At 48.7% G+C, this 14,973-nt stretch overlaps 1 protein-coding gene across 1 annotated transcript in view; it reads left to right on the forward strand.

The window, feature by feature from the left end:
* The window catches only part of ADAMTS7 (ADAM metallopeptidase with thrombospondin type 1 motif 7), a 56,705-nt gene that overhangs the window by 10,466 nt on the left and 31,266 nt on the right, over nucleotides 1-14,973 (forward strand). The window contains exons 4-8 of the mRNA XM_060293536.1: nucleotides 932-1,128; nucleotides 6,051-6,134; nucleotides 6,481-6,605; nucleotides 9,851-10,000; nucleotides 11,146-11,289. Of these exons, the coding sequence (XP_060149519.1) occupies nucleotides 932-1,128; nucleotides 6,051-6,134; nucleotides 6,481-6,605; nucleotides 9,851-10,000; nucleotides 11,146-11,289 (700 nt within the window). The remainder of the gene's footprint in view (nucleotides 1-931; nucleotides 1,129-6,050; nucleotides 6,135-6,480; nucleotides 6,606-9,850; nucleotides 10,001-11,145; nucleotides 11,290-14,973) is intronic.

A 14,973-nucleotide genomic window follows, 5' to 3' on the forward strand; every position in this document is an offset into this window, starting at 1 on the left:
TGGCACCTCTCACTGTCAGCTCATCCGTCTCCCCACCTCAGGGCTCCGTCTCTGTCTCTCCCTGCCCCTCCCCACTCACTGCCTGGGGCACCTCCAGCTGTGCCAACTATTCTTCGAGTGTCCAGGTGAGGCCAGGCCATACCCAACCCCAGCAGGACAGCTAGCCAGGAACCTCCCTCCCCTCCCCACTCTGGTCCCAGCCCAGGATAGCTGACTTGCATTTTGGAGACCTAGAGTGTGGCACCCAGCACCTCTTCTGCAGAGTGGCCACAGTCAGTGCTGGCCAGTCTCTGTAAGGAGCTGCCTGCTAAGGGCTGCTGGGGTTTGGGGACTGCTTCAACTTCACAAGCTGCCCACAGCTCAGGGACTCTCTTTGCTGGAACAGATCACCAAAGAGGCATGCTTCTCACCCTCAGTTTCCCCAGCTTCATAGATGTGCTTCCTCTTCTGATCTGGGGGCAGCCTGGGTCAGTGGGGCAGGTCCCCAGTGGGGTCAGCTGGTTGGGGTCTTGGTCAGCCTCCCCAGGCTGGGGGTTAGGCCGGGGATCTGCATATGCTGGGATGTACTTACCCCCCAGCGAGGGAGGGATCAGTGTGGGGAGATAGGGGCTTAGGAGCTCGCCTCACGGACACAGTGCTTTACTGTGTTCATATCCACCATTTCATTAGCCCCCCGAAGTCACTCTGTGAGGCTGATCAACTTATCTATTTATAGTCAGGCATCCCCCAGGATCAGAGAAGGGAAGTGACCAGGTCAGGGTCACACAGCACAGGTCTGGGGCAAAGCCATGACGGGAGTCCAGGCCTTTTGCCTCTGATCCCAGCACTATTCCCACTGACCCAGAGAGAGCTCACTGGGGAAAGGCCCTTGAGACGTGTGCCCTGGGCCAGTCTACTGGCAGCTAACCCACAGCCCGTCTGGGGCCCACAGAGTCCCCGGAGCTGGAGCCCCGGCGGGAGCGTTGGGAGCAGCGGCAGCAGTGGCGGCGGCAGCGGCCGAGGCGTCTACACCAGCGTTCGGTCAGCAAAGAGAAGTGGGTGGAGACCCTGGTGGTAGCCGATGCTAAAATGGTGGAGTACCACGGACAGCCAAACGTCGAGAGCTACGTGCTGACCATCATGAACATGGTGAGGCTGCTGCGGGCGGTGCGTGGGGGGTGGCGAGGGCGGCCAGGGGATGGTGGTGTTGAGGTACAAAGGGTGGGTGTACCCCAGGCCCCAAGCAGGAGGTATAAGCTTCCAGCTCCTAAGTCCAGGAGGGGATGGGAGGCCCCGCAGGGAGTCACTAGGAGAGAGCCTGGGCAGAGGTGGGGCCTTTGGGGCTGCTGTGAGGACACCACTGAGTGTCATTCCACCCCATTGGCTCAGCAGCCTCCACCCCCTGCCAGGAGCAGAGCTGGGGGAGGGGAGGCTGAGGGAGCTCGTAGACTGGTTGACCCATCCACACCACTCTGAACAAACCTCCCTCCTCTGTGCCGGGACCTGTGCTGGTCGCTGGGGACACGGAAATGACCAAGCAGACCAGCCCCTGCCTGAGACATCAGCACGCAGCAGAGTTAGAAGGATCTGTACAGTTCTGTGTTCTACTAGCCGGTGACCTTGGGCAAGCCACATTACCTGTCTTAGCCTCAGCTTGCCCACCTGTGAACTGGGGATGACAATAGTACCTTACAGCGTTGTCATACTGCTCTTGACGCCACGGGACAGTTGAGATAACTAGGCCCCGGGAGGGTGAGTGACGTGCCCAGGTCACAAGCGAGGCAAGACAGAGCTGAACAGGAGCCTAGGTCTACCAGGTCCCACCTGGGGCACCGTGGCAGGCTGGAGCTGGTGACTCCTGCTCCTGTAGTGCCAACCAGTCCCTCCCTGCTGCTGCCCTGGGTGTGCAGGTGGGAGGCCTCAGGGCCCCCGGGGGAAAAGATCTCTGCCTTTGGCATTCTTAGCAGGCCACCCACTGAACAACACTGTTTTCCTCCTGGGCTGGGTGACTGAGAACAGGTGAGGTTCTCAGTACAGTGTGCTCTGCAGCCGATGTGGCCAGTGTCATGTGCTGTGACTTCCACCCGTGCCAGCCTCACACCCCCTGCAACATTAAAGGAAGTGCGCTCTGGATCATCGAAGGTCTGGCCACCCCTTTTATCGCCATGAAGACTGGGGTCAGAGAAAGTAAGGGGCGCCGTCTGTGGCCACCATGCCCCCACTACTTCAGTCTGCATTGGCAAGCTCAGCTCCGGGCCGGTTCCTGCCCGACTTGGCCACCCATGTTGGCTCCCTCCTCCTTATGGAATAAAGGCCATAGCCTTCTGCCTGGCACTTGAGGGCTCTAAGACCCAGCCAAGCTTCTGTTTAGCCTTGTCTGCCCAGGGAGACAAACCACTAAAGACCAGGGTTCAGGAGGGACTGTTGCTGGACAGCGGGGCCTGGCTTCTGGGCTCGGGGTGGGCAAGGTCAGGTTCCCAGGCCATGAGATCCTCCACTCAGGGGCTCAGCCTGAAGGAGGCCCAGGAGCTTGGCTGGAGCCACCAGTGGTTAGCTGGGTTTATTTGCCTCATTTTTTCTGAGTGTTCCATGTGGGCAGGTACTGAGCCCTCCAGGCTCCCCGTGACATCCCCTGTGTGCCAGGGGTCAAGGATTTGGCCCCAAGGCGGGGCTCCTTCTTGCTTCCCTGTCCAGGCTCACAGGACGCACACACTTACGTTGTGAGCCCCACCCTGGAGGAGGGAGTGTCTGGCTCTCACAGTCACCTGCTCTGGACAGTATCGGGTTTTCCCAAGCTGGCAAGTCCAGCATTGGTCAGGACAGAGTCGGGGCACCTATGAGCCTAACAGTGCTAGATACCTGATAGGGAGACTCCAGGAGATGGCAGGGGCATGGGCGGGCATGCAGCCAGCCTCCGAGGAGGGCTGGACCATGTGTTAGGGCTGGAACCTTCCGAACACCTGCTGCTTGTCCAGTGCTCCACACTCACTGCCTCATCTAAGCCTCAGCCCCGTTTCATAGTTGAAGGAACAAAGGTTCAGCGAGGCCAAGGGGCTTGCTCAAGGTCACACAGCTAGTGAGTGGCAGAGCTGGGACCGGAGGTCAGATGTATCTGCTTCCAGAGTCCCACTCTGTCCTCTCTGCCCCTCAGCCTGCCCCAGAGAGGGACAGCTGGGTAGCTGTGGTGGCCAGAGTGTGCTGGAAGAATGGGGGAACAGGGTGGTGTGGATGGGGAGAACTTACCCTCTTTTCCCTCTGGAGCGGTTCTGTAACGCTGATGTGATGAGTGCCAGCTCTGTACCAAGGATGAGGTGATGGATGCATAAGAACAGGATCCCATGCTGGGGAAGCTGTACCTCATTGTAGCATTTCTCAAAGAACATTCCAGGGAGTACTTGTTCCAAGGGATGCTACAGGTGTTCTGTGAAGAAAGATTGTGCTGTTGAAAAAGTTTGGCAACGCAGGGTTAAAAAAAAAGGAACACAGACTTTACTGCAGGACTTCTCAGAGCCTCCAAAGCTATAGACATTGAGAATCCCTCAGAGAGGAGGCAGGCAGCGCTTTCCAAACTTAAAAAGTAAGAGCAGAAACTTCGATGCAGTCAGATCTGGGTTCTGATCCCCTATTCAGCCTCTCTTTGAGCCTCGTTACTCCATCTGTAAGGTGGGGATGGTTATGCCTGCCTGAGAAGTAAGAAGGTTAAGTGAGATGAGGCATGTGACGCTCCCAGCATGAGGACTGTGTGCTGGGCTCGGTCAGTGTTACTGCTGCTTTTGTGGCTGCTTTAGCGTCTGCCCTTTGGCCCCACAGCCACCTTCAGGACAGCTCACTCCTCTTCACCAGGGCCTCCTGCAGGTTCCAATCTGTCAGTGCCCTCTCTGTGCCAGACCCAGGGCTGAGCCCGGGAGCTCAGGTGGGTCTCTTCCAAGCATAGCAAGAGAGGTCCCCCCCACCCAACTTTGCGCCCTCAATTCGATTCATGTCCTCGGAGGTCACAGGCCCTTTTTGAGTGGCTCATGTCATACTATCAGCTCGTTGGGAGCTTGTGGTCACCTGTAACCCCCAGATCTTACTCTCATGAATACTGCCCACCCTGGCTTGCTCTCCAGGCCTGCACCAGAGCAGGGCTTGTCTTCCCTAGGTATTGTTTATCCAGACAACCACACTGACCTCAGGCCATAAACAGACACTCATTGGTTGATCTGGTCAACAAGTAATGACTCTGCCACCCTCCAGTCCCTCCCAGCATCTGTTTCACCTCCATACTTCTTGGGGGACAGTGAGAGGTGTTATATATGCTGGGGGTGGGGCTTTGTGGTGACAGGAAGCTATCCCAGCGCTAACTCAGGATATGGGCTGGGCTAGTTGTTGGGACAGGTCTTAGCAGACCCTCAGGGGCTCCTCTGGGCTCCACCTGCATGTCGACTAGGAGAGACTTGTTCTTTTAATCTGACTCTCTCCGGGGTACTCTTTTCATTTTTCACTGTTTTTTTTTTTTTTTTTTTTTTTAATGAAATAACGCGTTGGAAAAACTTAGCAAGTGCTCAAGATTCATTCATTCCACAGCTGTTTCTTGAGTCCATCATGTGCCAGGTACTGGACAGATCACTGGGGCTGTAAGAGGGAGTCCACACAGACGTTGCCCTCATGGAGCTTATGGTGTGGAATGGGAGAGAGACGTTAATGAAGCCGTCACCCTGATGAATATGAAGGTGTAATGGAGGGGGTACTAGGAAGGACAAGTTCATGGTGGTTTGGGAGTGTCGGGTAGAATAAAGCTCCCCAAAAGACATGATGGAGGGGTGAGAGCTCAGAAAGGGTGAGAGATAACTTGGGAAGGTGTTCCAGGCTGAGGGCACAGCATCTGCAAAGGCCCTGTGGTAGGAAGGATCATGGGATTCTGAGAGAAAGCCAGCGTGGTTGGAGCCAGGAGTGAGGGGGTTTGAGGAGGGGAGTGAGGCCATAGAGGTGGGCAGGGGCCAGACCACACAGGCCTGTATGCCGCACAGGCCTGTATGCCTTATGTGTGGGTAGTGAAGACCCACTCATTGCTTTAAGCAAGGGCATAGGGTGATTGGGTTTGCATTTCAGAGACAGGTGACTGGGGTGCAAGGCTGCAGGTGGGCTAGAGGACAGAATTTAGGAGGCAGAACTGGCTGATGTGGTGGAAGAAGGCAGTGCAGAGGGGCTCCCAGCTCCAGCACGTGCATGGAGGGCACAGAGACACGTTGCATCACTGTCTTCACCGTTCCTGACCTTGGGCTCTGACAGTGTAATTCATCCCCATTATCAGGGGCTTTTTGCCCTCTTAACAGTGTGTGTTTTGTCCATTCCTATTTGAATATTATTTTTCTTGATGGAATTGCTAGAAGCCAACTCACAACTGGTGTGTCCTGACATCTCTGCCTGCTGGGACCTTGACAACTGTCCCCAGTTGTGGGCTGGCCCCTTTCTTGTTCTGAGGGAGCTTTAAAAGAGCAGATAGCTTTAACCCCCATTTCCCAGCACCTTGGCACACTGTCCGTCTTTGGGGATGGCCTTCTGTCTTGGGGCTGAGTGTGGAGCCGCCCTTGTAGCTATGGGGGCCTCTGAGAGGCACACACACCTGCCCTCGTGGCCCCATGGCTCTCAGCCCCAGGGAAGATGGGCCTCTGCCTGCCTCCACCCCTCCCCCAGGCCGTGCCCAGGTCACCCCTCATGGGAGGGCTCACTCCTGGGATGCTGGCCCTGGCGTCCTCAGGGCAGGAGGGGGCTGCAGGGCTGTCCCAGCCAGGGCAGGTTAGGGCCCTGAGATGGGCCAACAAGCCAGCATTTGGAGGTGTGAGCTGGGGAATAGGATCCCAAACTGGTGCTCAGGAATGGCCGGGTGCTGGGAGGCCCTCTCGTCCTCCCCAGGTTCTGCTGTTGCTGGTCGGGGAAGTGTGTGTACAGGTGTGGGCACGTTCATGTATGGGATGCATGCACTGGTGAGCTCCCCATTGTGTGAGCTTGGGTGTGCACCCCTTGAGGTGGGCAGAGGCTGCCCATATCCTGTATCCAAGGTAACAGCCTGACCCTTATCTCTTGGGCAGGTGGCCGGCCTGTTTCATGACCCCAGCATCGGGAACCCCATCCACATCACCGTTGTGCGCTTGGTCCTGCTGGAAGATGAGGAGGTGAGAAGTCACGTGGCCCCACACTGCCCCCTGGGATGGGCATCGTCTGCCAGGGCCCTCCTTCCACTTGCCTGAGCTGACTCATGTGGAAGGGCACAGCGAGGGCCTCCTTGGCCCAAGCAGTGTCATCTGTCACCCCCAGTCCCTGGCTGACCCTCTCTTAGGTCCCGTCTGGCACGTGCCTGTAGGCGGGGTTGTCAGACTGGAGGCTGGACTGGGGGCCTGCCTGCTTGTCTTCCCACTGCCACCTCTGGGCCTCTGTCTCCCACCTTCATGTGAAGGAGAATTTGGCTTGACCCTTCAGAGCTCAGGGATAGGCTTGAGTGGCCACGCTCTCTGCCCCCAGGAGGACCTAAAGATCACTCACCACGCAGACAACACCCTGAGGAGCTTCTGCAAGTGGCAGAAAAATATCAACATGAAAAGGGACGCCCACCCGCTGCATCACGACACCGCCATCCTGCTCACCAGGTACCGCCACTGTGAGGGGCTGAGCCGTGGGTGTGGCCGGTAGAGCTTGCGTGGGCGGGAGGTGCTACCTGACCCTCAGGGTGGGCAGACACAGCCCTGCTCTCAGGGAGCCTCATTTTGAGGAGGGTTTTCACACCTTTGACCCAAGACTGGATTCCAGCAGTACTGGGGGAGATCTTTTTATTTTGGAACAAATGTGCATTCCATGCAGTTGTCAGAAATAATACAGGGAAGTACCATCTATACTTCATCCAGTTCCCCACAGTGGTAACAGCTGGCATAACTGTAGTTATATCCCAACCAGGAAATTGACGGTGATATGATCCACAGACTTATACAGGTTTCGTTAGTTTTACATGCACTTACTTGTTTGTGTGTGTGTGTGTGTGTGTGTGTGTGTGTATTAAGTCCTATGCAGTTTTATCACGTGTAAATTTCTGTATCCACTGCCACAGTCTAGATATAGAATGGTTCTATTAGAAGGATCTCTTGTGCAACTCCTTTATAACCAGAAATTCTTAGACACCATCCCCCTTCAACATGACCCCAACCTCTGACAACTCTTTATCTGTTCAGAGGCAGTGTTTTTTGGGGGTTTTTTTTTTTTAACATCTTTATTGGGGTATAATTGCTTTACAATGGTGTGTTAGTTTCTGCTTTATAACAAAGTGAATCAGTTATACATATACATATGTTCCCATATCTCTTCCCTCTTACGTCTCCCTCCCTCCCACCCTCCCTATCCCACCCCTCCAGGCTGTCACAAAGCACCGAGCTGATCTCCCTGTGCTATGCGGCTGCTTCCCACTAGCTATCTACCTTACATTTGTTAGTGTATATGTCCATGCCTCTCTCTTGCTTTGTCACAGCTCACCCTTCCCCCTCCCTATATCCTAGAGTCCGTTCTCCAGTAGGTCTGTGTCTTTATTCCTGTCTTACCCCTAGGTTCTTCATGACATTTTTTTTTCTTAAATTCCATATATATGTGTTAGCATATGGTATTTGTCTTTCTTTTTCTGACTTACTTCACTCTGTATGACAGACTCTAGGTCTATCCACCTCATTACAAATAGCTCAATTTCGTTTCTTTTTATAGCTGAGTAATACTCCATTGTATATATGTGCCACATCTTCTTTATCCATTCATCCAATGATGGACACTTAGGTTGTTTCCATCTCCAGGCTATTGTAAATAGAGCTGCAATGAACATTTTGGTACATGACTCTTTTAGAATTTTGGTTTTCTCAGTGTATATGCCCCGTAGTGGGATTGCTGGGTCATATGGTAGTTCTATTTGTAGATTTTTAAGGAACCTCCATACTGTTCTCCATAGTGGCTGAACCAATTCACATTCCCACCAGCAGTGCAAGAGTGTTCCCTTTTCTCCACACCCTCTCCAGCATTTATTGTTTCTAGATTTTTTGATGATGGCCATTCTGACTGGTGTGAGATGATATCTCATTGTAGTTTTGATTTGCATTTCTCTAATGATTAATGATGTTGAGCATTCTTTCACGTGTTTGTTGGCAGTCTGTATATCTTCTTTGGAGAAACGTCTATTTAGGTCTTCTGCCCATTTTTGGATTGGGTTGTTTGGTTTTTTGTTATTGAGCTGCATGAGCTGTTTGTAAATTTTGGAGATTAATCCTTTGTCAGTTGCTTCATTGCAAATATTTTCTCCCATTCTGAGGGTTGTCTTTTGGTCTTGTTTATGGCTTCCTTTGCTGTGCAAAAGCTTTTAAGTTTCCTTAGGTCCCATTTGTTTATTTTTGTTTTTATTTCCATTTGTCTGGGAGGTGGGTCAAAAGGGATCTTGCTGTGATTTATGTCATAGAGTGTTCTGCCTATGTTTTCCTCTAAGAGTTTGATAGTTTCTGGCCTTACATTTAGGTCTTTAATCCATTTTGAGCTTATTTTTGTGTATGGTGTTAGGGAGTGATCTAATCTCATACTTTTACATGTACCTGTCCAGTTTTCCCAGCACCACTTAATTGAACAGGCTGTCCTTTCTCCACTGTACATTCCTGCCTCCTTTATCAAAGATAAGGTGACCTCATGTGCGTGGGTTTATCTCTGGGCTTTCTATCCTGTTCCATTGATCTATCTTTCTGTTTTTGTGCCAGTACCATACTGTCTTGATTACTGTAGCTTTGTAGTATAGTCTGAAGTCAGGGAGCCTGATTCCTCCAGCTCCGTTTTTTGTTCTCAAGATTGCTTTGGCTATTCGGGGTCTTTTGTGTTTCCATACAAATTGTGAAATTTTTTGTTCTAGTTCTGTGAAAAATGCCAGTGGTAGTTTGATAGGGATTGCATTGAATCTATAGATTGATTTGGTTAGTAGAGTCATTTTCACAATGTTGATTCTTCCAATCCAAGAACATGGTATATCTCTCCATCTATTTGTATCATCTTTAATTTCTTTCATCAGTGTCTTATAATTTTTTGCATACAGGTCTTTTGTCTCCTTAGGTAGGTTTATTCCTAGATATTTTATTCTTTTTGTTGCAGTGGTAAAAGGGAGTGTTTTCTTGATTTCACTTTCAGAGTTTTCGTCATTAATGTATAGGAATGCCAGAGATTTCTGTGCATTAATTTTGTATCCTGCTACTTTACCAAATTCATTGATTAGCTCCAGTAGTTTTCTGGTAGCATCTTTAGGATTCTCTATGTATAGTATCATGTCATCTGCAAACAGTGACAGCTTTACTTCTTCTTTTCTGATTTGGATTCCTTTTATTTCCTTTTCTTCTCTGATTGCTGTGGCTGAAACTTCCAAAACTATGTTGAATAAGAGTGGTGAGAGTGGACAACCTTGTCTCGTTCCTGAAATTAGTGGAATTGCTTTCAGTTTTTCACCATTGAGGATGATGTTGGCTGTGGGCTTGTCATATATGGCCTTTATTATGTTGAGGAAAGTTCCCTCTATGAGAGGCAGTGTTTTTGAACTTGAGGTGGAGTTATTTCCCTTTGCTGAGCTCCGGCAGCTTCTGTCAGCACCCTCACTGGGGTAGTAACCCAAATTGTGCATGGGTCTACTCCCCAGGCCCAGATAGGTGTCCTGGGTGAACGAGGGCACCTGCTTCCCAAATGACTCCTGCGCTGGTCTCGGAGTGATGGCAGGGACATCCTTTTCACTCCCAACCTCCCTCAGTGTCAGCAGGGGCCCCTGCCTAGCCCCGTCAGCTTGGGTGGGCCTGGCTTCTGGCCAAGTCAGCCTGAGGACCCCTTCTCTCTGCATGTGCAGGAAGGACCTGTGTGCCGCCATGAACCAGCCCTGCGAGACCCTGGGCCTGTCCCACGTGGCGGGCATGTGCCAGCCTCACCGCAGCTGCAGCATCAATGAGGACACGGGCCTGCCCCTGGCCTTCACCGTGGCCCACGAGCTCGGGCACAGGTACCCTGCCAACCCCACTGCCACACTAAGAACCCGACCTCACCTCCCAACCTGTGGGCACCAGACAGCCAAGCCGATGGCCCACACAATCCCAGGGAAGGGAGCCCTGCCTTGAGGAATGAGCCCAGCCTGACCACATTGCTATCCCTGGCACTGTCCCCACCCCACAAACAGGCCGCTTCCCTGTTAGGAGAGGGGTGAGTCTTATTTGAAGTGGGGTTGAGATGGGCCAGAAAGTCACCATAGGCCTTTGTCCCTCCCTGTTGCCCTCAGTGCTTTGCATTTCTTACTCTTAGTCCCTGCCAACCCCCTGTTCCTAATCGCTCTGTGACCCTAGGCAAGCTCCCTGCCGTCTCTGGGCCTCTGTGTGTTCCCTGTTGATTGAGGGGGTTGGATTCAGTGATGTCCAAGGCTCCCTCTGTTGGACACCTCCACATGAGGCTATTATGCCTAGGCATGGCCCGTACCCTTGGCCCTCTCTGCCCAGACAGTTTAGCTGTGAATATGGCAGTCTTAGATGTCTGGGAGCCAATGAGGGCAGGCTCACAGAGAGCTCTGTTGGTCCGAGGTGTTGGGTCATCCCTGAGGGCTGAGAGAGATAGTGTTTCTCACAGTGCTTAGTATGGTGCCTGGCACATAGTAAGTGCTCAGCAAAGGTAATTTTTCTCATGTCTTTCCCAAGGATGGTCTTGAGACTTTTCCTGTGGTGCAGGAGCTCAGACTCCCTAACTCCACTGCACAGCCTTGGGACAGGACTTGAGGGGTGGCAGGAACTCTGTCAGACTGTTCTTGGCACCAGTGAGGTTGCAGGGGCCACAGTGGGCCCCACACATGACACCTGGCTTGCCGTTGTTGGCCAGCTCATTGCAGGAGCCGGGCTGCCCCGTGTCCCTGGTGCTTAGTTCAGGCTCAGGCTGGTGCACCTGGCAGAGGGCCCTGTGGGACACTAGTTAGCACACCCATGTTTTACTTTAAGGAAACTGAGTCTCAGAGATGGGATATGACTTTCCCCAGGCCACACAGTGGTTTGGTGGCAGAGCCAGGCCTGGGAGCCAGGACCCAGCACCTTGCAGACCTCTGAGGGAGGGGCGGCCTGGTGGCTTCCCACCAGCTCACTCGCCCCTGGGGCCTGTGCTCTCACACAGTTTTGGCATTCAGCATGACGGAAGCGGCAATGACTGTGAACCCGTTGGGAAACGGCCTTTCATCATGTCTCCACAGCTCCTGTACGACGCTGCGCCTCTCACCTGGTCCCGCTGCAGCCGCGAGTACATCACCAGGTTCCTTGAGTAAGTCCCTCCCCGAGCCCTGGGCCTTGTCTGAGCCCCTGAGGTCAGGGTGTGACCGGGGAGATGCAGACAGCACCTTGGAGGATAAGCAGGAGTTCACAGATGTATAGAAGGGAGAAGAGTGGTATTCCTGGTAGAAGAGGCATGGGCAAAGGCACGAGGACATGAGCAGTGTGGGATAATTTTCAGGGAACGGCAGGATATTAAGTGATGCTACAGGAGCCAAAGCAGAATAGGAAAGGAAGCTGGAGGAGGTACAGGGCTGGCCATGTGACCAGAAGGGTCCAGTGAAAAGCAGGGAAGCAAGTGCCCTTAAAGGCAATGAAATATAAAGCTTTTCCTTTCTTTTATGTCCTCTTGATTTGCTGTGTTGTATTTTTATTTGCTAGTTAATGTTCTAAGTAAAGACAAACTTAAAAATTTAAATGATTAGCACAAGTTTTTTTTTTTTTTAATTGAGGTGTAGTTGATTGTACCGTATTATATAAGTTTCAGGTGTACAACAGTGATTCACAATTTTTAAAGTTGTATTCCATTTATAGTTATAAAATATTGGCTATATTTCCTGTGCTGTGCAATATATCCTTGTAGTTTATTTATTTTGTACATAGTAGTTTGTACTTCTTAATCCCCTGTCCCTATCTTGCCCCTCCTCCCTTCCCTCTTCCCACTGGTAACCACTAGTTTGTTCTCTGTATCTGAGTCTGATTCTTTTTTGTTGTATTCACTAGTTTGTTTTATTTTTTAGATTCCTCATATGAGTGATATCATACAGTATTTGTCTTTCTTTGTCTGACTTATTTCTCTAAGCATTATATTCTTCAAGTCCATCCATGTTGCTGCAAATGGCATTATTTCATTCTTTTTTATGGCTGAGCAGTATTCCATTGTATATATATACCGCATCTTCTTTATCCATTCATCTATTGAGGGACACTTAGGTTATTTCTGTATCTTGGCTGTTGTAAACAATGCTGCTGTGAACATTGGTTTGCATGTATCTTTTCAAATTAGTGTTTTCATTTTTTTCTCATATATACCCAGGAGTGGAATTTCTGGGTCACATGGTAGTTCTGCTTTTCTTTTTTTGAGCCATACTGTTTTCCACAGTGGCTGTACCAATTTACATTCCCACCAACAGTGTACAAGGGTTCTCTTTTCTCCATGTCTATACCAGCATTTGTTATTTGTGTTCTTTTTGATGATAGACATTCTGACAGGTGCGAGGTGATATCTCATCATTTTGATTTGCATTTCTCTGATGATTAATGATGTTCAGCATCTTTTCAAGTGCCTGTTGGGCATCTGTATGTCTTCTTTGGAAAAATGTTCAGGTCTTTGGCCCATTTTTTAATCTGGTTATCTTTTTTTGATGTTGAGTTGTATGAGCTGTTTAAATACTTTGGATATTAACTCCTTGTCAGTCGTATCTTGCAAATATTTTCTCCCATTCAGTAGGTTGTCTCTTCATTTTGTTGATAGTTTCCTTCACTGTGCAATAGCTTTTAAGTCTAATTAGGTCCCATTTGTTTATTTTTATTTCCTTTGCTTTAGGAGATGGATCCAAAAAAATATTGCTACAATTTATGTCAAAGAGCATTCTGCCTGTGTTTTCTTCTGGGATTTTTATGGTTTCCGGTATTATGTTTAGGTCCTTAATCCATTTTGACTTTATTTTTTGTATATGGGTTGAGAAAAATGTTCTAATTTCATTTTTTTACATGTAGCTGTCCAGTTTTCCCAGCACCACTTATTGAAGAGATTGTCTTTTCTCCATTGTATATTCTTGCCTCCTTTGTCGTAGATTAATTGATCATAAGTGTGTGGGTTTATTTCTAGGCTGCCTATTCTGTTCCATTGCTCTGTGTGTCTGTTTTTGTGCCAGTACCATACTGTTTTTTTTAATGTTATTAAAGTATAGTTGATTTAAAGTGTGTTCATTTCTGCTGTACAGCAAAGTGATTCAGATATATATATATATATATATATATAAAATATTCTTTTTCATATTCTTTTCCCTTATGGTTTATCATAGGATATTGAATATAGTTCCCTGTGCTATACAATAGGACCTTGTTGTTTATCCATTTTATATGTAATAATTTGCATCTGCTAATCCCAAACTCCCAATCTTTCCCTCCCCATGCCCCCTCCCCCTTGGCAACCACAAGTCTGTTCTCCATGTCTGTGAGTTTGTTTCTGTTTTGTAGATATGTTCATTTGTGTTGTATTTTAGATTCCCCATATAAGTGGTATCATATGGTATTTGTCTTTCTTTTCCTGACTTACTTTGCTAGGTACATGCATGTTGCTACAAATGGCATTATTTCATTTATTTGTTTATTTTTGCTTTTATTTCTATTACCTTGGAGACTGACCTAAGAAGACATTGGTATAATTTATGTCAGAGAATGTTTTACCTATGTTCTCTTCTAGGAGTTTTATGGTGTCATGTCTTATATTTCAGTATTTAAGCCATTTTGAGTTTATTTTTGTGTATGGGGAGAGAGTGCGTTCTAATTTCGTTGATTTGCATGTGGCTGTCCAACTTTTCCAACAACACTTGCTGAAGAGACTGTCTTTTCCCCATTGTATACTCTTGCCTCCTTTGTTGAAGATTAACTGAACTTAGGTGTGTGGGTTTATTTCTGGGCTCTCTGTTCTGTTCCACTGATCCATATGTCTGTTTTTGTGCCAGTACCATGCTGTTTTGATTACTGTAGCTTTGTAGTATTTTCTGGAGCCTGGGAGGGTTATGCTTCCAGCTTTGTTCCTTTTTTTTTTTAAGATTTTCTTTTTTTTTTTTTTTTGATGTGGACCATTTTTAAAGTCTTCATTGAATTTGTTACAATATTGCTTCTGTTTTGTGTTCTGGTTTTTTGGCCGTGAGGTATGTGGGATCTTAACTCCCCACCCTGCACCCCCTGCTTTGGAAGGCGAAGTCTTAACCACTAGACCACCAGGGAAGTCCCTTCAGCTTTGTTCTTTTTCCTCAGGATTGCTTTGGCAATTTTGGGTCATTTATGGTTCCACATCAGTTTTGGGATTTTTTGTTCTAGTTCTGTGAAGAATGTCGTGGGTAATTTGATAAGTATCACATTAAATCTGTAGATTGCTTTGGGTATTAGGCTGGCCATTTTAACAATATTCTTCCAATCCAAGAGCATGGGCTGTCTTTCCATTTCTTTGAATCATCTTCAATTTCCTTTACTAATGTTTTGTAATTTTCATCATATAAGTCTTTCACCTCCTTGGTGAGGTTTATTCCTAAGTATTTTATTTTTTTGATGTGGTTTTAAAAGGAATTGTTTGTTTACATCCCTTTTTGATATTTCATTGTTAGTGTAAAGAAATGCAACCAATTTCTGTATGTTAGTCTTGTATCCTGCTACCTTGCTGAATTCGTTTATCAGTTCTAGTAGTTTTTGTGTGGAGTCTTCTGGGTTTTCTATATATAATATCATGTCATCTGCAGATAATGACAGATTTACCTCTTCCCTCTGAATTTGAGTACCTTTTATTTATTTTTCTTGTCTGATTGCTGTGGCTAGGACTTCCAGTACTATATTGAATAGAAGTGGTGAGCGTAGATATCCTTGTCCTGTTCCAGATTTTAGTGGGAAGGCTTTCACCTTTTCACCATTGAGTATTATATTGGCTGTGGGTTTGTCATAAATAGCTTTT

Source organism: Globicephala melas, chromosome 2 (genome assembly GCF_963455315.2).
Source record: "Globicephala melas chromosome 2, mGloMel1.2, whole genome shotgun sequence".
NCBI classification, from domain to species: domain Eukaryota; kingdom Metazoa; phylum Chordata; class Mammalia; order Artiodactyla; family Delphinidae; genus Globicephala; species Globicephala melas.